The sequence below is a fragment of the Meleagris gallopavo genome, chromosome 8, assembly GCF_000146605.3.
Source record: "Meleagris gallopavo isolate NT-WF06-2002-E0010 breed Aviagen turkey brand Nicholas breeding stock chromosome 8, Turkey_5.1, whole genome shotgun sequence".
Lineage (NCBI taxonomy): Eukaryota > Metazoa > Chordata > Aves > Galliformes > Phasianidae > Meleagris > Meleagris gallopavo.
Window position 1 is genome coordinate 13,086,595 of NC_015018.2, and position 23,358 is coordinate 13,109,952.

The following is a 23,358-nucleotide window of genomic DNA, read 5'->3' on the forward strand; positions in this document are numbered from 1 at the left end:
TGGTTATAAAAGCAGTCATTTCTTTTTAAGCTAAATGAGATCAGAACATTGTATGAAACTACTTGAAAAAAAACAGTTTTTGCAAGAATTAATATTGTAGGAATCTGATTTCAAGTAGAAAATATCAATTTAAATATTTTATGATGTACATGAGATCTAGTGTTAATTGTTGATAATGTAGAGAAAGTAGCACTTGCAGAATATTTTCCACTGTGAATGAATTTCTCTTTTATAATATTAAATTGTTTGTATTTGCCATGAATGAAAATCCTATTTTCACTAAATATAATTGCATTAAAATAGCTTTTGAGTTTATAGACAGCTGTTTGGAAAAGCAAACAAATAAAAGCAAAATCAACAAAACAGGAAAATCTAAGTAAAATAGATTAAAATTTTTTTGGTGTGCACATTTTTTTTTTATCACATTTTAGTAGATTGCTGCATAAACAGCAGGGAAATGGTCCAAGCATATTTTCTATTGCAGACTCACATGAATTTGAGTGTAGAGGGACACTCAGCCACTGGAAAACCTGGGGTGGCCTGTGAAATGAAATTATATTACTAATAATATGATATTTCTGTTTAGGTCTGTGCCAAATCTTAGATGCCATTCAAATGATTAATTGATACAGACAGAATCTTAACCTGAAACATTTAACTTCTGTGTTTCTGCATCACCATATGGCTGCCTTGCTGGAATGGCAAAACTTCAAGCTCTGAAAGTCTTTATGTTGTGTCCACTGCCACGGGAATTTTGATTACTAAGCAGAGACATTCTTGAAATTAGGTCTAGGCCTATCTAATTCACTTTGTACGAAAACATGTTTTGGCATGTTCTGATATCTCTGAAAAGTATTATGTGTGACCTTAGTGAATACTAGAGATCTCTAGAGCAAAAAGTGAAATAAAAGCTAATGATCACTATATTTTTAATTCAGGGATCAGCCCAAATCCCTATCCATCTTATCTGGGAAGAAAGACTGTAGTAAGATAAACTCTGGATATCAAGGAGAAAACTCAACTTTTGAGAGTATATATATATATATACCTGTAAACCAAACTCAGTTTAGAAATGTCTATTCCATCTGCAATTCTAGTCCTATCAAGTAGTTTATACAGGACAGACAAGTTAGCTGCTGAGTCTTTCTCAAAAGTCTTAAAATTATTTTCAGTAAGACTGGGGGAATATTTTTGGGTATATTGACTGTCAAGCCAAGGCTGATATGTCTTGATGAAGCTATGCCTGTCGAAGTAGCTAGCAATCCAAGTCAAAGAATACTCTACCTGCCTCGCTGTCTTGTGCTACGTAGGACAATGCAGACCCTGTATATGTGCCCTTACAACTTGAAGAAGCAAATTCCATAACTGGAGTTGAAGTGCTATGTTACTTAGCCAGAGATTTGATGATTTAGTCAGTGGGAATAAATCATTAACATGAAAAGCACAGTCATTGGTCAATATGTCTAAAATGTGACAGCTGTATAACTATTCTTAGGCTTTTCTAAGTGAGTTGACTATGAAATCCTGGACTCCTAAATTACTGGCTGTATGGGAACTGCTGAATCACGACCTGTACCTTTGATTGACCACCTGAGGTGAGAAATGAGTCAGCCCTGGGAGCACAGGTGAAAGCAATTCACCTGTGCTACTGGAAGGGGTGGAGCCTGGCTCCACCTCTCCTAGACCCCATTTAAGAGCTGACTACCACTGGGGATGGATCTCTTTTGGAGATTGCTCCTCTTGGAGTCTTCTTAGCAAGTGTAGGACAAGGGTAAGCTTTCCATCTGTTCTTCTTTAGTGTGATAACTTGTTTACCCTAACTTTCTTGTATATTCCTTAGTTTTAAGTTCAGTATGTTCATTGATTATACACTGGCTGAAAAGATAATGTAGTCTGTCTTTCCTCTAGGATGCGGGAGCTTTATTATATGCTTTCAGCTTAGTAAGAGTAACCTACTGTGTGGCTATCTGCTGAGGTAGCTAAGACAACAAGGAATTGTTGGATGAGCTAAGATGCAGGAAGGTCCTGTATGTGTCCTGTAAAAAGCCAGCTTTTAGCACTAGAATTTTATTTTCACAGTAAAGCTACAGTGGTGTCGTGTTTACTGGATATGTATACCACTCTACCGTGGCTAGAGACTTTGAAATTGCTACACCAGTTGTAAATGAGCTTGCTTTTACATTTTATCTGTAACACTCTTAGAATGAAAAGGTGGAGTTCTACCACTGCACTCCAGCACCATTTCCAAGTTGTGAGAATTCCATTGTGATCACAGGAAAGATGGAGGCTCTCTTTAGTGCAAGCACTGAACGCCCTGCGGTCACACTTGTCTCCTTTTTCTCTCATGCAAAAAGCCTTTAGTGACTTAAGATGAAGAAATTGAAGGAATAAATAACGGATCAGGTTTGCTGGGAAAGGAGACAGAAATATTACCCATCAGTAGTAGCATTCTAAGATTTAGAAAAGTAATTATAATCAGCTTACTTTTGTGGAATAACCACCTCTTTATACTGGAGAATGATGGCATTATTTGTGTAGCCACTAGGTTTTTATTTGATGAGATTAAAGAAAATGGACAATTAGAATAAGACATAGTGCCAAATAAATTCAAATTAATTCACAACAACAAACTAAGTCACAAAGTGCCTTTTATAACAGTCCAATAAACTCCTAGTAAGCCTGCAAACCATGTTGTGGGCAATAGATAGATTTACATGAACTTAACTCCAAATTTTTTTCCATTTCCTCTTTTTCTTATTTTCTTGTGTTTTTTTTTTTTCTCCTTTTTCTTTTCTCTCTTTTCCTCTCGCAGATTTTTACTTCAATTCCTATGGAGGTCTGTAAATTTACTTGGATTCTGGATTGTGTCCCTGAGAATTTACATGGCCATAATATTACTGCTAAATACCTCTACAAGACTGTGTGTGTGTCATTTAAAAACACCAAAAATAATTTTAAAAAATTAAAATGAGCATGCGTGTATATTTTAGAGAGTGTTCACCTTCACAGAGAAAATATATTTTATGTAACTTGGTTTAGATAGAAATGCACTGTTGGAGAAGAGTTAGACATGCCAGAGGGTGTCATATTAATGTAATCTGTACTGCTACTGGATAATGTAGAAAATCATCTCATCTTTTTTCTTACTTTCTTCTCAGTATGAGCTACTGTCAAGAAAACCACTGTAAAAACAAACAAAAAAACCTAGCTAATAGGGTTTTGAAGCATGTAAAACTAGACAGTGGAATGTTTGTAAAAGAAAATACCAAAATGGGAGATTACACTGGCATGCTTATGTTGTAGCCACTAAAGTCAAATACTTGTGCACGTGAGAGTTTGATCATATTTGTAGCCAGTTCTGATTTCCCGTTATCACAGGTTATAGAAGCCTTGTGTATTGTTTTGTGTGTGTGAATGCACTGAAACCGTTATATTTCCTTTTCAAATGCTGAATAGGAAATATTAAATACAGAAGAGGAAATTGTAGCATGAAATGATGTGTTCTACAATGAATGGCTTCAAGTGTGTAGAGACAAAAAATGAATCTCTTTCATAGTTGTATATTTTAATAGAACTTGAGAGCTGTTAAATTATTTAACCTTCTTTGGGAAATAATACGGGTGTATAGGTAAAAACATAGTTGTAGAAATGCGAGAGTAGGGGAAAAAAAATAAAAAACAAAACACAACAAACAACAACCCTCCCAAACCAAGCTGTTCCTTGTCAGGCAGTAGAATGGTAAAAGTCAGACTTGTGCTCCATTATTTATATTTTCTGGTCATAGGTAACATCTTTTCAGGTTGAGGTTTTTTTTTTTTTTAATGCAGTATATACCATTATGTTGACAGGGGGATGTTCTGCCTAACTTGTGATTTCTGTGACAATGACTGCATCACCTTGTGGTGGAGAGGATGAAGGATGGGGGGCATATTAAATTTAGCAGTGTATCTTTGAAGTATTCGAAAGGTGGGGAAGGGAGAAATCAAAAAGTCTGGATTCAGTTCCTTTACATCTTTACACTGAGTAGTGATTCTTACCAGGGTCACGGGGAAGGGACTAGTGAGTGGCTTCCTTAGATGGGGATAGGCTAGAAAAAGTGCTGTCAGCATCCTGTGCAGTGATTTAAGCAGAGGGTCTTATGCAAGGTGACATGGAAATTATGTTTGCATTTTTAGTTCCTGAGTGTGGCTGGTTGTCATGAAACTCACCACGACAGTTTCTTACCACCAGGCAGTAGATTCTTCCTGTTACCTCCTTGGTGTGGGACAGATGCTAGCCGGTTAGCTCTCCATCTCTACTGTTTCTGAGCTATTTCAAACGACAGATGCCAGAGCTGGCTCAGATTCAGCTTGAGCATTTCTGTCATAGCCCTGCCTTGAGCCCAAATTCTGACCTTTACTATATGAAATAAAGTACTTATGAACAAGCAGTGGCTTGATCCAGAACAAGCTTGGAGCAAATGTCAAGTGTCAAGTCAGACTCTTGCCTCCTTATTCCACCTGCATTGGAACCTAGAGTAGGCCCTAGACTACGGCACTGTCTGCCTTAGGCTTTATGGGTCTGGAGAGACATAACTTATTAACAAAGAGTTATTAAAATTTTATCAGTTTTATAACACAATGTAAATGCCTTCTATGAATCTACATTGTATTCATTATCATTTAAAACGTTAATTAAGTCAAAGTTGCATTTAATTTAGTTTTAAACGTGCCTTTGGGAGGAAGCTTTTAGAAACAGCTGCAGGATTGAGAAGCTCATTGTTGCTGAGAAGATGTTAGTACCATATTTAAGGAGAGGTCCCCAAAATTGATTGCCATTTTGAGTTTGGGCTAATTTATGTTGATGTTATTGGTCAAGGTCTCAAATTAATATTGAAACAATAACAGCAGAGAATTATCAGTTCATGATAATCACCCACACATTTTAATGCATAATTTGTGTTCTTTTCAAATTGCTTCCAAATTAAAATGAACAGTTGATCTGTAAAGCCAGTACTTCTCAAACCATATTATTATTATTGCCATTATTTTAATTGATGGCTTTATTGATTGGCTTCTTTTATAATATAGAGATAAAAGATGTTTCTTGACTTTGGTATATTGTCCATCACATTCATAGAAAAAGTCCTCTTGCCTAGGTCTTCTACATTTCATGTGTTCTGAAGTTGTTGTATCTATATTTATTACAATGTGCAGAAGGGAGTACTTACTGAAATCTAAGTGGTCCAGCTCTCAGCCTGGAATCCAGAAGCAATTTAATTTGCAAGACAACTTTTTCCATTTCAACATATTTTCTACTGAGCTCCAAGAACCTTTCTAATTATTTGTATATGCTTTGTGAGTTTTCTTCCGTGCTATATAAAAATAGGAGATTGTTGTCACATAACTTTGTGTGCTCTTTATGTACCCTAAAACCAAGCACCCATGCTATATGGTTGGTTTGACAGAAGTTATAGTGGAGAGAAGGAGGTTGAATAGAAGAGTTTTACTTTTTTTTTTAAACAAAAGAATCATGGATTTCTGTTTAGTATGTAACTTAAATACATTGATAACATACTTCAGATTAAATTTCAGTTGTACTTTTACTGTTTGAGAATATTTACTAGTTTCTGCTAGCATTACCTTTTTATAACGATATAAGTTTCACTGTGATATTTTATATATTAGTGAATACTGTTTTGCTGTGATTTACTTTTTACCAATGAGTAGGAAACCTACTATATGCTACTTCACACGTGCATGCTTCACTGATACCGGATCATATCTTGTTAGTACAGTGCAATTATTCTGAATAGCAAGGATCGAAAAAGTATTATTAGAGTGTAAGATGTGGTCAGTGTCATCCATATCTGTGGATATTTCAGTCTAACTAGAAATTCTACCTAAGCAAAAATGAAACAATAATTGCACAAGGCAGACATTTCAGTCTTGACTGAGTTACTGACTTACTGCCTGACTATTGTTTCTTTTACATATATTGTATTACATTTTATGCTACATAGTGCTTCGAGATCATTATGTTTTGAAGTACTGAATATAATCACAGGTGTCCTTTTGACAGTGATTTATCTATGGAGGCTATTTTTTATGTCCTCTGATCTTTGCTGAAAGAGGTCATAGATGCATGGTGAAGAGGAAAGTGAAATGCATAATAGAAAGGAGGAATGTGGAATTTATTAGAACTGCCTTGCTGCTGTCTAATTTAGATTTTGAAAAGGGATACTAACTAGGAGGGCATGAATAGGTTTCGTTTATTTGCAGCAGCAGGGACAAATCTCTTTTTAGATCTCTGGGGAAAAAAATTGTCTACAGTTTTCATCAGTTTCTAAACTTTACTTTTACTGAAGATCTTATTTACTGTTAGGAATTGGTGAATGGAATCATGCAATCATAGAATCATTTATGTTGGAAGAGTCCTCTAAGAAGACCAGGTCCCATTTAAAAAAAAGACAACAACAACAAAAAAAACAAACATTATGGAATCTTAGAGGATTGTCATGACATTTCCTTTGTTCTAACTTAGATTTTTACTTGCATTAAGTGTTCTGCTGTCTCCATTCCCATATTCCTAACATCGTTACTCTCTAATACAAGTGGTACACTTGCTTCACACAGCTCCAGTGAGATTTTACATTACAATGGCTTTACTGCAGAGAGGAAGTGGCAACAAGAAATGGAAGTTCTTGAATAAATCTTTGCCTGAATGGATGAGTAGATGTCATCTGGCATTGTAGAAACTTGTGTTGCTGTTTTCTTTTAGTATCTGACCTCTTTGGAGGGCTGCTCCAAAAGTAATTCCTACTGATTTATTATGTTGGCCCACAACATCAGAGATGGATGTTAGTGGTATGACAGTAGAAGTTGAACGTTCCCACCAATATTCAATTAAATTTTGCTGTTGTGTGACAGATGGCAATGGAAAGGAAGTCTGACATGGAAGGGAGGATGAAACAAAGGAATGGAATTGAATTCCTCCATTCAGAAAAAGTGGCACCCATTGGCACTCATCGATGCTTGCTGAACATTTCTGAAGACTGAGCAGCAGATGTGAGCACAGTGAGGTGGTGGGTGGTGCATTTCAGCAGTGCTGACAGGTCTTTTTTTAAGTGCAGGATATTTTGAAGAGCATTTAGGCTCTTGTTCACTTCTGGCAAAAACGCATAGCTAATGGTGGTAGCAGCGTTGAAAAATGGTGTTTTGTAGCTGAGAATTTGCTCTATCAAATAGTGTTATTGTTTCCTTTGTATCTGATGTAGTTTCCATGGAAGTATATAGGAGACATTGATTTTTGGACCAACCTATATGTATTCAAATATTTCACTGAATATATTTTGCTTGTCATTGTCATGGCTAACAGGGTAGGATGTACCTTATTCATTTCTTCATTCAGTCATAATATATGCCTTTAGAGGGAAGATGAGAGAATGGGGACAGGTGTCAGACTTGGCACAAGTTCTGTGGTGATAATCATAAGGATTGGCAGAGACTGGAATCAGCAATGTAGTAGTCAGTATTTGACAAGATCCTTCCCTAAAGAGAGTCCAACTTACAGGCATCTTGCACTTTGGAGAGTTACAGGACTCAGCAAAAGCCTTTTCTTACACTTGAAAGAGCCCACAATTTGCAGTGACAGGGAAGAGTCAAACCAAGGCTCTATGATCAGGTAAGTCTAGATTTGTCTGATATAAAATCAACCTGAAATTGTACAAGAGCAGGAGTTGGTAGTCTTTCAACTCACGGGCAGCTTTCCCATCTGCATGTTGATTTACATCTCGCGTATCCTGTGCCTCATATATGCCCTATGATATACTATTATTGTATAATTCTGCCTTTTTTGTAAGTCTCTATGCTTACAGTTGACTTTTTTGAGCAGGGAATTATTTCAATTTTTTAATTTGATGTTTCCATGACAATTATCACTTTTTTAATTATAGCATGGTCTTTGGGACTTTTTAGTTATGAATAATTACTGGAAATACTATCTCCTTCTTGAATAAAAATGCATACTCTATTTTTCTTGTTCAGGATTTTTAGTGTTATGCCTAGCATCTGATCAAGGTCTAATGCTTTTTTTATTTTAATTGGTTGATTGAACTGATTTAAATGCTGCAGCTCATTCAGTTTTCCTGAGATTTCTCCTCCTAAATAGATAGAAAACCTACTGTTTTGCATCTCAATTTGTAGCTTGAGGGAATGCAAGAATTGTGTCTTTGGGCTGATATATTCAGCCTTGATACTCAAACTCTGCATACTCCTCAAGAAACATTCTGAAGTTGTCCCTCAGGTCCCACAGATTTCCTCAGCAGTGTAGTTGGGCTATGCCTGTGAGGAAAAGGAAAAAATCTGTCAAAATAGGCATTGTTTTCAATTTGCCTTTAGCATGTGAGTCTTTTGTCTGCCCTCTTCTTTCTCCTGAGGCAGGACAAAATAAAATCCTCAGAGGTAGAACTCCAAGCAATTTGCTTTGGGATGATGACTTTCTTGACAGCTATCAGTGTCCCTTGAGCACTGCATTTCTGGATCCTTTTAGTATCAGACTCTCAAAACATCTGGCAGCAGTGCTATTTCCAAATGCATAGCCATCCTCTGGCATTTTTGGTTCATGTAGTTCCTTCCAGGGTAGTAACTGACCCATAAATCTTATGATAGCCAATATATTAATTCTGTTTATTAGAAAGAGTTTGTTCTTCTCCAGTTGACTGTAGTTGTTATTGTGGAATTAGTGTGGTAATTAAACAGCAATAATAGCAGTGTTCCTGCTAATACTAAGTTCCTGCAAAACTTAGTTTATAGAGTTCGTGTTATTGTGTTGGATTTGTTTTGTTTTCTTAGTCCTTCCTCTTTATCATGCTAACTCCTTTGAAAATGAACATCTTCTGTCTTTGAATTTATACTCAGAGTTTAAGTGATTTCCTTGGTATAACAGTGAACATGCTGATGTTCTGCAGGACTTAGCTAGGCAATATGCACTGCTAATTCAGTACTGTGGCAATCCTGTCAGAATTCTCCGTGTCTTCTTTCCTTGCCTCTTGTTTCAGCATCCTCAGCAGCAGTGAGGATGCTGCTATTAGACTACCTTTGGTTCCTCCCTTCATGTCCATATTTGCATCATGGTTTGTAGCACAGTATGTTTAACTTTGATTTAGCTTCTTTTCTAAAGCTGTGCCTCGTCATGGGAGTAGCTGTTATCAATTTACTTTGCTGGAATGTTCAGTATTGCTCACTTCCTTCATAAGTTGTTAGTCTGCATATTTTATACTTTTTTACTTTTGTAGATAGTCTTACATGAAGTACATGTGAAATAGCATGCATTCCCCTCTTACAGCAATTCTAAATAGCTCGACCCTAACTTGAATATGTATTTCAGTGTTTTCATTGTGTTTTTTTAACTATTATAGATGTAATTAGAGGGAAGTTATAGTTTTCTGTTTGTTTACTCTATATAGAGGTGTTTTGATTCTATTTGTTTTATTTAAAAATGTGATCCTTGCCAAATACACCCATCCTTTTGAATACAGATCAAATTGCAGTAGTAAGCAAAATTGTTATTAGTTATCACCATTGGATTTCTTAGCTTACACTTCATTTTCCACACTCGAGAAATTGCCAGCCCTTTCTTTTCCCTAATAGTGAATTTTAGCCGAACTACTATATGCTTTGGCAGAGATGTGAATATTAACTTTTTTGCAGGTACTTTTGAAGATACAGTCTGAGGTAGACATCACATATCCTTTAAAATATGTATTTATATATTTCCTCTTCTTTGTTTTTTCCATTGTTTACCTTAAAATAGCATTCTGAACATCTCTAATTCTCAATAGCAGTGAATTACAGGGACTGCTTTGAAAGTATCATGAGATAGTTTGGGTTGGATGGACCTTTAAGATCATTTGGTTCCAACCTCCCTGCTATAGACAGGGATACCTCCCTCTAGACTAGGTTGCTTGAAGCCCCATCCAGCCTGGCCTTGAACACTTTCAGGGGGAGGGCATTTGCAACCTGTTCCAGTCTAAGCACTCTCACAGTAAAGAATGTTGTCATAATATTTAGTTTAAATCTACCCTCTTCCAGTGAAAAGCAATTTCCCCTTGTCCTGTCACTACCTGCTCTTACAAAAAGTTTTTCCCAGCTTTCCTGTAGGTTCCCTTCAGGCACTGGAAGGCCACTATAAGGTCTCCTTTAGCCTTCTCCAGGCGGAACAGCCCCAGCTCTCTCAGCCCCTCATTGTAAGGGAGGTGCTCTAGACCTCTGATCATCTTTGTGGCTCTTCCATGTCCTTCTTTTTTTGGAGGCTCCAAAACTGGACTCAATACTCCAAGTGGGATCTGTGGTGCTTTTTATTTTATTATGTTGGCCCACAATGTCAGAGGCAGACTTTGGTGGTATAGCAGTAGAGGTAGAACCTTTCTGTCAGTATTCCATTACATTTTGTGGCCATGTAACATATGGCAGCAGAGGAGCAGTCTGACAAATTGATGTCCAACATGGAAGGGAGGATGAATCAAATGTATATCATTGAATTCCTCCATGAGGAGCAAATGGCACCCATTTAAATTCATCAACACTTGCTGTACACTTGTAGAGACTAAACCATGGTTGGGAGCACAGTGAGACAGTGGGTGGTGCATTTCAGCAGTGGTGACAGTACCATGAAAGACAAGGCACATTTCAGATGGCCATGAACAGCTGTCATACCATGAAATGAAACGTCTCAATCAGCTCATCCACACAAATCAACAGGTTATGATCAGGGAACTATATACAGAGCTGAATATCAGCTTCAGTATGTTGAAAACACTGGTGACAGTACTTGAATATTGGACAGACTGACCAGAAGTGAAGCATTGCTGGAGCTGGTGCTCACCAGTGCAGAGGAGATAGCTAAAGACATTAGGATCAGAGGCAACCTGGGCTGCAATGACCCCTGTGATCTTGAGGAATGTGGGCCTGACATAGAGTGGAGTCAAGAACCTGATAATGAGGAGGGTGAACTTGAGGCTGTTCAAGTAATTGTTGGATGAGATCTCCTGGGAAGGTTGAAGTAAAACTGACTACTCTTTCAGGATACCTTTCTGAGTGTGCAAGAGCTCTCTGTTCTTCAGAATAAGAAAATAAGAAAGCAGGCAGAGGAGGCAGGTAACCAAGGACCTGCTGGTCAAACTGAGGGGGGAAAAAAATAGGCGTGCACAGGCAGTGCAAACAAGCACATTTCTCTTGAGAAGAATATAGAGATGATGTCCAGACATAAGATTAGGAAAGCCAAGGCACAGATAGAATGGAGCTTGGAGGGGGGATGTTAAAAACTACAAGGAGTTCTGAAGGTACAGCCCACGTGACTTCACCAAGGAAAAGTTGTAACTGACCAATTTAGTGGCCTTTTATGATGGAGTGATGGTATTGATGGACAAAGGGAAGGCAACTGATCTCATGTACCTGGACTTCGTCAAGATCTTTGACATGGTTCCCCACTGCATCCTTATATCTAAAATGGAGAGATGTGGATTTGAAGGGTGGATGATTCAGTGGCTAAGGTTGGAAGGTCAGAGCCAGAGGGTTGTGGTCAATGGCTCTGTGTCTGGTTGAAGGTTTGTGGAGAGTGGTGTCCTTCAGGGGTCTGTCCTGGGACTGGTTCTCTTAAACATCTTTATCAGTGGCACAGATGATAGTATTGAGTGTACCCTCAGCAAGTTTGCTAATGACACCAAGCTGAGTGGTGGTGCAGCTGATACAGCAGAAGGAAGGGATGCCATCCAGATAGACCTTGATTAACTCAAAAGGTGGGCCCATGTGAACCTAATGAGGTTCATCAGAACAAAGTGCAAGGCTTTGCATTTATGTTGGGGTGGTTCCATATATGCACAAAGTCTGGGAGAAGAACTCCTTGAGAGTAGCACTGTTGAGAAGGACTTAGGGGTCATGATTGATAAAAAAACTTAACATGAGCCAGCAGTGTGTGCTTGCAGTCCAGAAAGTTGACAGTATCCTGGGCTACATCAGTAGAAGCATGGCCAGCAGGTGAGGAAGGTCATTGTTCCTCTCTACTCTGCCCTGATGAGGCTCCATCTGGAATACTGTGTCCAGGTCTTGGGCCCCCACTGCTGGAAGGATTTTGAGCTCTTGGAGAGAGTCCAGAGGACATGAAGATCAGAGGGCTAGAGCACATCTCCTATGAAGACAGGATAAAGGAGTTGAGCTTCTTCAGTTTGGAGAAGAGAAGGCAGAGAGATCTCATTATGACCTTCCAGAAAAGGAAATTATGAACAGGAAGGAAAACAACTTTTTACACAGGTAAATAGCGATAGGACCAGGGGGAATCATTTTAAACTAAAGGAGAGAAAATTTAAAGTAGATGTCAGGAAGTTTTTCACTGGGAGGGTGATGAGGTGCTGGAATTAGTTGCCCTGAGCAGTTATGGGTGCCCTATCTGTGGAGGTATTCAAGGCCAGGTTGGATGGGGCCCTGGAGAGCCTGTTCTAGTACTTGATCTGTTAGTTAGCAACCTTGCCTGTGGCTAGGAAATTGGAACTTGATGATACTTGTGGTTTCTTGCAACCCAAGCCATTCTATGGTTCAGTGATTCTGTGACCCTTCTACCATTCCTGGAACCCAGACAAGTCATCAGCTCTGACCACTATATTAAAACTCTAAGCTGAAGGCTCCAACTTCCAGAGTCAGACCAGAGAAAAAGGGAACTTTTCTCTTGCAACTCTGTTGTGGGAATACAAGAAAAACTGTTCATGGCAGCAGCTGTAGAGCAAGTTAAACAGCATGAGAACCAAAGACACTTCTAGAAGAAGGAGGAACATCTCATGGCTCTGATTGGATAAGTGCATGCATGAATGGTTGAAGAGGGTTTGTGGAATGCTCTGTTGACATGTAGGTGGATGGGAAAGTTGTAGGGATGGATGGGAAAGCTAGAAAAAGAAAACTTGTGAAGGTATATAAGTGATATGAAAACTTGTAATAAAAGATTTGGATCGTTCACATATGAATCCAATCATCAGACGCTGCACTCGATAATGCTGGGACTCATCTCAGTTTGAAGACCATGGAGCTCATTACTAATCTTAGCTGCACTATCCAATCACACTCACTGTATAGTCTGGATTTGGTACCTTCTGATTTCCATCGGTTCAGGCTGATGAAAGATGGAGTGCGTGGGCAACATTTTCCATAGCAGCTGTGAAACAGTGGTCACTTTCACTGGTGCAAATTTTTACAAGCACATCATGCAGGCTCTTGTAGGTTGCTGGCAAAAATGCGTAACTAATGATGGTGACTATGTTGAAAAATAGTGTTTTGTAGCTGATAATTTGCTTTATCAATTAGTAGTATTGTGCTCTTTTCATCTGTTGTATTGTTATGGGAGTAAATGAGAGGCATTACTTTTGGAGCAACCTACATATTTTCTACTTCTATTTCAGATCTTGCTTTCTTTTTTTCTACATTTTTATAGATTTAATATTAGGTAGATGTATCTTGTGTATTATTATATTGATATATTTACCATACGATAATGGATTTTTCACAATACGTTTGTTTGGAGATAAACAGAGCTTTACGACACTGAAGTAAAGTAATTCCTAAGTCTTTCCTAAAATAGGGACCATTTAAGAAAAAAAAAACTTGGTTTCTTAGTGTCATGGACAATATTAAACTTTAATAAGTAAGTGATAAAAACATCATATATAAAAATAGGCTTTTAATACAGTAGGGTGAATCTATTTGATTAATTCGGATGTTTACACTGTGACTTACAGTACTTTGCATATGAAAATTGGTTTGTCAGCTATTAACGTTCCCTGTTTTTATGAAAGCTGTACTTCCATTAATGGATTATTGTTAAACTGCAACCAGCGTGCTAAAAATCTGTCTTCTGTTAATACAATACCTATTTATAACAGCTGCTAAGAAATGCTGTTCTACACTTGTTCATATATTTGGAAAAAAATCAATATAACCAGCAGATGGCGCTGTGAGCTCAGAAATAAGTAGTGAAGGAAACCTCTCCAATAACTTTTTAATTTTTTTTTAAGAAATAATATTATGTAAAGAAAAAAGTATATTATTTCATATGGCTTGCGTCCATTGTATATGGATGTTCCTGAATAGGTATATACAGTGTGAGCATATGCGTATAAAGCCAACTTCTACATACGCATGCACAGCATTTTATACTTACTTAAACACGTGAAAACAATATTATGAGCTTACAGGTAACAGTAGTGTGAAGATCTCCATCCCAAAGGAAAATTACAGCTGAACCTGAAAGAGTCTTGGGGATCACTGAGCCTGATCCTATTAACATTTAATAAATTGAAGTTTTTCCACTGATGTGGATGAAAGTCAGATAAGGCTGATGATAAGAAAGGCAGAGTTAAATGTCAAGATTTCAGTTCTTGTTCAGAGACAAAAGCATTTCTACACCCTTTTGTCTAGGGTAAACAACTGCCAGAAGGGGAAAAAAAAATTCAATGGTAGCTATGTTTATAGGGGAACAGAAATCTAATTTACCATTGGCAAATCAACCTCTTATTAATACAAACAAATAAAAAGCCCACTTAGAAACAATGGGAATGAAAACCACCTAAGCAATTTCCCATGAATTGTGTATTTTGGAACTAAGACAACTCACAAGGAAGCAGAGGAAGAATTTGAGAAATCTTAGAAGTTAAGAATACAGTCCCTTATCTTTATAAGAAGTTTATGCAAATCTCTCCTTCACTCAGCAGTGTTGTGCTGACAGGGAAATGGGCAAGGGGACCTCATGTATTTTTTTTCAGGAAGTGAGTTGATGAAAACATCTTCATCAGAAATGTATTTTTGAACATGCGCAGGCTAATGAAAAGTTATTTCAGTTTAAAACTTCAGGATATGTAAGATGGAGTCACAGTGGAAATGTATGTGTTTAAGATGTAGAGATAAATTGGCACTTTGAACTGGATAGCAAATTAGTAATTCTAATTAGATATCTGCATGGTGAAATCTGAACTTCCTGAAGCTCTCAGGAAGGAAACATTTGCAACAAGAACTTGTTCAGATTTGTAGATTAAGTAAGCACATAACTATTCTTTTTTTTATGCACTCTCTCATCCTATGATCTTTTTTCTCTTCTCACTAAGTTATTTTTATGTTTTACATTTTTTCCACTGAATATAGCTGAGCTGATGGAAATTGTAAATAGACACAATGTTGGTCTTTGGTACTTTGATTTTCTTTATAACAGGGGTTAAAAATTCTGGATTTAGCAGTGACTAAATGGGCTGAGTTTATTCAGTAACTAAGTGGAAACTTCTGTTCAGTAGCAGCAGGATGGATTCCTTCCACAGTTTGACAGAAGGATATAATCATAGCCTACTGCTGCTCTTGCTGCAGCTTCTACCTCTGTCCTTCACCCATGATGTTGAAATCCTCTCTGAGGCAGTACACTGGATTGCTGTGTACTAAGACAAGGATAGCTGATGACAGTGCACTGGATTTAGAACTACGGGTGTGGAAAATGTTAACAGTACAGTTTGCTGTGTGATACTACTCTTAAGAAGCTCCCCTAGAGGATGCCTTTTGCCTTCACATGTCATGCCTTGGGGAATGGTCAAAGCACCACTAATAGCGAAATCTTTTAAAAGACACTGTTCTTTTTGTTTGATTGTTTTGTTTCCTTATTTATAAGGAGAAAAGAAAAAAGATGTTACAGTTATTTGATGTGAAAGACATATACTGTCTTGTCTAATTAAAAAAAACAAACAACAAAACAAACTCTAAACACTAATAGCAATATACACTTATCACATGCATGTTGTATGTTTTTATGAATTGTATTTTCTGAACAGCAACCTTAAGCTATGCTGGTTGTGGCATAGATCTATGGAAATGAGTGATTGTCAGCAAAATTTTCAGGTAATTTAACCATTTGAGTCTTAGCAAGAGCTATGTGTGAACCATACTTTTAAGAGGACTCTGTAAGGAAGAAACCATAGCTGTGTAACAGGTCAGTGGATGAACTAAATTTGAAGTCAGTAGATTCCCAGTCCTCTGCTTGTAGCCATGAGGCCATCAGATATTCTATTGAAAAGTTAAAAGATGGCTTTAACCAATCTCTTTATACTTCTGCTAGATGCACCGGCTGGAGCTCTAAAATGGAGTTCCAGGCTGGTTGTGCCAGGGTAGGGTATGCAAGGGCTTGAGCAGTTCTTATTTCAGACACAGGGATAACATTTTGCTGCTTCTCTTCCTCAGTGTTCAGACAGCAAAACAGCTTGTCAAAATGGACTAAAAGAACTTTAAGTTTAACAGAGAGAATATTTATATTGATGAGTTTTCTTATTCTTCAGAGTACACACTCAAAAGACAAACTAAATTGCTTTTAGTTTGATTTTTGTTTGGAAAACAGATCCCTCCCTCCCTCCCCCCCCCGAATGCAAATTAATTTCAGTTTCAACTCCTGCAGCATAGACATGTCTCTTTCTTCACCCCGATGCCAAATAGTATTGTGTGGTTGCAATATGTGGAGAAGTCAATTGGGTAACTAAATGGACAGTGAAGGAGTGCATGGATTTTTTTTTAATTTTTGAGTGGCTTTTAATTTGACAGTTTGCTGATGACAATGTAATGGCTTCCATAAACAATTACAGAATGTGCCATAAGTTGACAAAGAGTGGAAAACGGAGAACCTAAAAAGCAAGAAAAATGTTTGAGAGAATATTAAAATTGGAAACAAAATGTTCAGTGGAATTATGACTTAGGATTTAATTAGAAATGCGATAACGCAGCTTTCTTCTACTGTGCACACTCCTAGGAAAGGGAAGATGGTTTTTACATGCAAATAGTATTGCTCTTCATATATACTTCTCTATAGGAACAATATGCCAGGCCCATGAAATTTGAAGCCTTCCTTCTCTAAAGTGTCCAAGCCAATTATGAAATAGTGTGTGTGTGTGTGTGTGTGTGTGTGTGTATGGGAAGTACTTTCTTCCTGTCCCATTTTATTGACTTTTGCCCTGAAGCATGAGATGTGAATAACTCCTGATCCAAAGTCCACTTAAATTAATATAAATTTCTCTTGACTTCACTGGACTTTAGATCAGCCATAATTTGAACAGCCTTAAATGGAGTCTTCAGTTACTGAAGTCATAGTAATAGAGAAATGGTAACAACTGATACCCCTGGAAAACGTTCTTAGTATCTATACTCTTGAATTAAACTGGAAGAGCAAAGAGAAATCAAAATTCTACACTAACCTTAAGGGGCTGCTCTACCCTTAGAAATAAATTAAATGCTGCAAGTACTATAAAAATATATATAGCCTAAGCTTTTTTTCATCAAAAAAATTGAGTTAAAAGTTTGCAGGGTTTGTAACCGCCTCTGCAGTTTATCTTTCATTCTGTATATTTGTGTGACCCTGAAAGTTCAGGAACTTTAACTTACTTTGTCAAGGTCTAGCACAATATCAGAGCAGCCATCTAGAATGCATACACAAATCCATCCTAGCAGCAATCTGCATTTTGTCTTAAGTATTTTATTTTATTTATTTTTTTTTACAACATTCAGGGAAAAACAAAGATGAGGAAGAAATTTATACCTGCTTCAATCCGTTTAGTGTGATGAGAATAAGTAAGACTGAAAGACACTCTGATTAAATTTTGTATTAATAATAGACTTTTAAGAAAAGAGAAAACCAAGCACACACACAAACAACCAGGAAAAAAAAAAAGACCAAAGTAGAGCATATGAATATGGCATTTTATCAGTCTTAACTGCATTTAGCCAAAAAGTACAAGCTCGGGACAACAAAAACTAAATAATGACAAAAAGATGCTTTATTGGTCTGCACTGTTTCAAAGAGAATGTCTCATGTAAGCACCATTCAGTATTTGTAATTTTTTTTCTGAAATGATGCAGCCTTGACATTCTTGGATCTTGTTGTTTTTTTACCTGCTTTAGATGGCACACTCTGCCAAATGAATTGCTACAGTGTGTCTCGGCACTGAGCCTCTCCTGCTTTTCTCATGGTACTAAAATGTATAGACATGCAGCATATCTGTTTCTCTTGTATGAAAAAGAAAACAAAACGCAATGTAATGATGTTCCCTAAGTTTGCAGTGCATACAATAAACCAAAAAAGCAATCTTCTTTCATTTGAATTACCATTCCAGACACCAAACACAGCTCTGTGATATCTAAAATTAATGTTCTTGTATCTCGTCAAGCACTACTGCACTGTATTTTCTAGTCAAATATTTCATTATATCTCTTACCACAATAAAAAAAATCCAGTAGTACTTATAAATTTATCTCAAAAATAATTCATTGTTATGAAGTGATTTTTCAAGAAGACTAATAATATTATTTTTATCTAGATGTGTTCTGATTAAGCCATGTTTAGATAGTCTGCTAAAATCCAACCAAAACTGATGGGGCACATTTTCTTTTCTGAAGCTACCTTTGATAAGAAATGCATTACAAACTCATCAGTTTAGCTTCCTGTTAACAAAGAGACAGCAGCCGTCTGGATTATTCTAGATCCGCAGTGAAACTGCCACACTATGTATGCTCAAACTAAAGCTGTGTAAGTTTGACAAGGGGCAGATGAATCCAGGAGTTATTGTGCAGAGGTTTAAGTCTATGCGGCAGCTGACGGTTGAAATAATCATCTATACATCGCTCTGAGCTAGCTGGGGAAAGGTTGAAGCTGTATATTTTCAACATATCTAGCCTAATGGTTAATCTGTTGTCTTGTTCAGGGGGTGCTGGGTGGAATCACAGCGATAGCTGACAGTTTGGAGAAATTGCTGTGGGTATTTTCAGTTGCCTGATTCACAAAGTGGTAGGTAGCAAAGTCTAAACAGGCTTGTCATTGAAAGAGGGAAGTCAGGCTTGCTGTCGCTCCCATTGAAAGATCTCTGGTAGCCTAAAGCTCAATCAGCATATTGATTATTTGCGTTGAGTAATACAGAACTGCAGCTAGTCTTCACCCACCACTTGAAAGCCAGGCTTTGTGGAAGACAAGCCATGTTGCAAAGCAGTGATTGCTCCTTTGGAGGGCAGCTGGGAGGATGCTTAGGAGAAAGAACAGTGATGCTTTGGGGAGGGAGGAGAAATAAAATCTTTTTTCAAATGATGGTAGTCCAGTAGTTAAAAGCACTCCGTGCTTCTAGTGCTGGATCTAGCGTATCTGCAGAGGGACATGGTATTACTCACTGCAGAGATTAAAAGGGTGCAGTATGAATTAGGCTGAAACAAAAATGAAGTATCTGCAAGTGACAGCTCTGGCTGATGGCTGACTACGAAGGAAAACACTGTGTTAGTGTCTGGCAAAAGAGGCGCTGAAAGCCCAGCAGCTGATAGAGCTGGGGGAGAAATGGAGTGGTGGGTATTGGTGGTGGTTGTTTAGAATGTCTGGTTTTGGTCGGGATATTTTTTTCTCCTCTAAAACACATTTTCAACTTCCCTTCCAGGCAAATCATGCTGAAGCCAGTTTCAGCCATTTTGTTGAAATCACTGCACTGGTATTCTGCCTTGTTACATTTAAGTTAAAGCTCAGCCCGGTTTTAAGTTGTGGCAAGTGTACGCTTACAAAGAATAAATAGAGGTTGCCATAGGCATTAGATTAACTGCATTGGTTGTTTTAAAAATGTTCAGGGAGTTCCAGATTGCATTTCAAATTATCTTCATTAGAATAAATAAAATGTATAGAAATAGAAACAGTCATGATTCCCTAATACATTCTGTAGGCAAGCGCATATTCATTGAGCTTAAAAGGGAATTGTTGAGGGTCAAGGGAAAGGGTATGAATGTATGTAGCTTCAGACTACCTTTAGCTAAATCCCATTCATATCTCACATTAGACAGGTAAAAAGTAACACCTTTATAATGTTGACAGGTTTCTTGATCAAGTTCTGTACAGTATTTTCCAAAATACCTTGAACGTTCACCCAGACTGCAGTTAGAAATACTACAGAAAACATGGAATTTCTTAAATTGCTACTCTTATCTACTTTCTTATTGTTTGCTATTCTCAATAAGCTATTCATTTGCTCTCAAAATGACCAATAAATGCCATGATTCTTAATTAAGAATAATAATGCTATTTGGGTACATGATGAATGTCCTGAATAGTTCTTACAGACTGTCGAAACATGTACAATGCAGGCAGAACACTCATCCTGTAACCATTTTCCTTGAAAATAATTGCTTATATCATACTAGATAAAGAAAACCTAATTTAACTGTGACAAGAAAATAGTTCTTTTTCAGTAGGCTTGCTGATGTTAAACTCATCACATACTTGGAAGTGGACCCTCATGGATGTGGAACTTCTGGTTTAAAATTGCACAGTGGTATAACAGATTACCCCAAACCAAACAGTTTGGTTGCCAAACCTCATGAGGCAGTGACAGTCTGTAAGGATGTATTCAGTTCCATATAATTAAGAGCAATCTCTGTTTTGCAAATATGTTTTTCATGGAATTGAGCCCACATAGCAGTGCAAGAATGATATCAGACTTTTAAGAAACTTCATAAAAGTAAAATGCTTTTGCTGGACAACGGAACACGCTTAAAAATGCAAATGTTTTAGGTTCTGCACATTGTATTATGTGTCTGAGAAGTGACAGTGCTGGCTTATATTTCTCTCCTAGATATACAATACTTCTTAATCTGAGAACACAGTTATATGCGTTTCCAAAATTGCATCTCTGTGCTTACATGTGTATTTCCATGTGTATCCTGATCTGTTTGACACAGGCTATTTAGAATAAAAGCAACCAATTTTACTCTCCAACGGTTAAAAATATGTAATTGTATTAGAGGAATTGAGAATGCACGCAATCTTGGGAAAGCTTGCTTATATCTGTGTGGAATATGCCATAAGACATATGCTGCTATGGAAGTTTAGTGCTTGATAATTAGATCTGACATGTGAAATGATCACTTACTGAATTCCAAAAATGAGTGTAAGAGGATGATGTTTCTTAAGCAATTTTTATTGGAGGGGTGATAAAAATTATTAGTAGATTTTAGTCTTCTGTTGTTTGTAAAGATGCTTGATGCAGGCAAGTAGATACATATAGAATATTTCTAATGTTAGTATGTAGTTTAAAAATAGAATTGAATGGATACGTTTTAAATTGTATGAGTACATGCTTGACCAGCGGGTTGTGTAGGGAGATAGGTCTCTGCAGATACATTTTATCACCTGAAAATTGTTTCAGTGATGGAATACCAAAGATAGAAGTACAAGATTTGACCAAAAAACACTGACTCCAAGGTAAGGCTGATAATTTTCAAGACATATTTCCAACATGATACGTAGCTTTTTTTTGTTTTGGGTGGAAGTTCTGCTAATCAGATACATGCTCTCCATGGATGATTTTAAATCCATCAGATGGATTGGACATTCTATTATTAGCAAAGACAGAGAAACACCACGTTAGACTCTGGTTCTGCTCTTACTGATTTTCTTCTCTATATCACTCATAGTAGAGGCAAGCAGAGATCGCTGAATGGGAATGGATAGATTGTTACTAAGTACTGGAACCTAGTTGAAGAGTACATTCAAATAACTCTCATAATTCACATATAATTACATTTTGCTGATAAAGGTAGATTTTGTGCTTGAATACAAATGGCAAGCATATGGATGCTATTTATGTATCTGCCCATTTAATAGATAATGTTTTTATCTGATGGTAAACTACCTAAAAATACCAAAACCCATGCCAACTTGCTTAAACAATTTTGAGCTGTTGTCTATTCAAAGTTCTCCAGGGAAACTTCAAGGCACTTGAGACATATGCTAATAATGCTGCAAGATTTTCAGTCCATAAACTACTTCCTACTTAACCTCCTTTCCTCTTAATACATAACAAAATAGAAGATATTACAGGCTCAGTAGTACACCTTCTTCTCAAAGATATACTCATTCATAATGAAACAAGCATTTGGAGAAGGTCACAGCTGCATATTTGTACCAAAAAAATGTTTGGAGATATTAAATGCTCTTTTTGTTCAGTGAACTTTGATATGTTAGAATATTAAGAATCATTATTTCAAGTCTTAGAAACCACACTTAGCCCTGTTTTCAGAGGTGCTATACCTGATCTGAAATGCACAGCACTCAGAAGTTCTAAATATCCAACTACTTTTATGTAGGTTCATAAACACTGGATTAATTCCATAACTATGATTGCACAATTTTGAAGTGTTCCGTGTATTATTCTTCGTTTATTTTAACAGCAACAGAGTATTATACCTTCTCTGTCATTTTTCAGGAGATTTAAGAGAATAAACATCTTCCTCAGCTAGTAAATCTCAAAACCGTTATCAACAGGTGGGAAATAAGAGTTGCCTCAAACACACTTAGACTAGGATGGGATTATTGCTTAAAGATGATAACATCGTGGAATAATCCTTTTATAAGTATTCTTTTATAAAAAGATACTTTTTTTTAGGGGAAAAGTAAAGAAAATTGCAGGTATAAATCTTTATTTCAATTGTAGAAACCAATACTTTTAGCTTTAAGGTCTGTAATTCCACATGATGTCAAAATTGATTCATGGTTTAAAATAATTTTTAATACAAGGACATTAATTTACATTTTTTCTTATTATTTAGAAGTAAAGAATGCAGCTAGATCAAGTTACCCAAAAAGCTCATATCAATTCAAGAATACAACTACTATTGCACTGGTTGGTGCCAAGTCCGCTGAAGGAGCCCCGGAACCTGTTCCACTTGTTAATAACCGTAAAGGGAGCCTCTTCCTACCCAACAATCCCTCGCTGCTGCAACTTAACTTATTGAATTCTGTTGAACAAGGAAAATCTACCTATTGTAGATTGCAAAGGGCACTCAGCTTGCCTGTAAAATATCGCTACCACTCTCAAAAGCCTGGGTTGAACCAAGATCTCCGTAGGTAGCCCCATAGTTGGATGCATAAAGCAATTCCAGTTGGTTTGTGCATGGTTTTGCAGTCTGTTTTCAATGTGACTATGACATTACTAATGCTCTGTTAAGTGCTTACAGATGCGGGTTTCTCCAGATGTGATGATTAATAAGTTAATCAAGATAGCTAGTCAACTAATGTTTCTGGGTGGTTTGTGCTTTATCTTTCATATGGCTTATTTGCTCTGGTGCACTTAGGTTCTAGGCAAAATGAGTTTACCAGCTCTTACAGTTTGTGTGATGTTCAGTAACATAAATGGTATTTCCAATCACAGTTCTTTTTGGTGGTCCAAATATGGTGTCTATAAGCTGTCGTCTCTTGACCTGAGAGACAGTGAAAGAGACAGATCTATTTTAAAAAATGGTTAAAAAGAAAAAAAGAAAAAAGTTATGAGCTTGTCCACTGTTTCTGAAAGAATTC

The 23,358-nt window shown here is 37.1% G+C and overlaps 1 protein-coding gene across 13 annotated transcripts in view; it reads left to right on the forward strand.

Annotated features, from left to right (window-relative positions):
- Positions 1 to 23,358, forward strand: part of KCNMA1 (potassium calcium-activated channel subfamily M alpha 1) — a 445,366-nt gene that overhangs the window by 354,494 nt on the left and 67,514 nt on the right. For 5 of the 13 annotated variants that reach the window (XM_019617570.2, XM_019617571.2, XM_010714349.3 and 2 more), the window contains one exon: positions 22,611 to 22,904. The exons of the other annotated variants lie outside the window; for them this stretch is intronic. In XM_019617570.2, the coding sequence (XP_019473115.1) occupies positions 22,611 to 22,904 (294 nt within the window). The remainder of the gene's footprint in view (positions 1 to 22,610; positions 22,905 to 23,358) is intronic. 13 annotated transcript variants of the gene reach the window in all.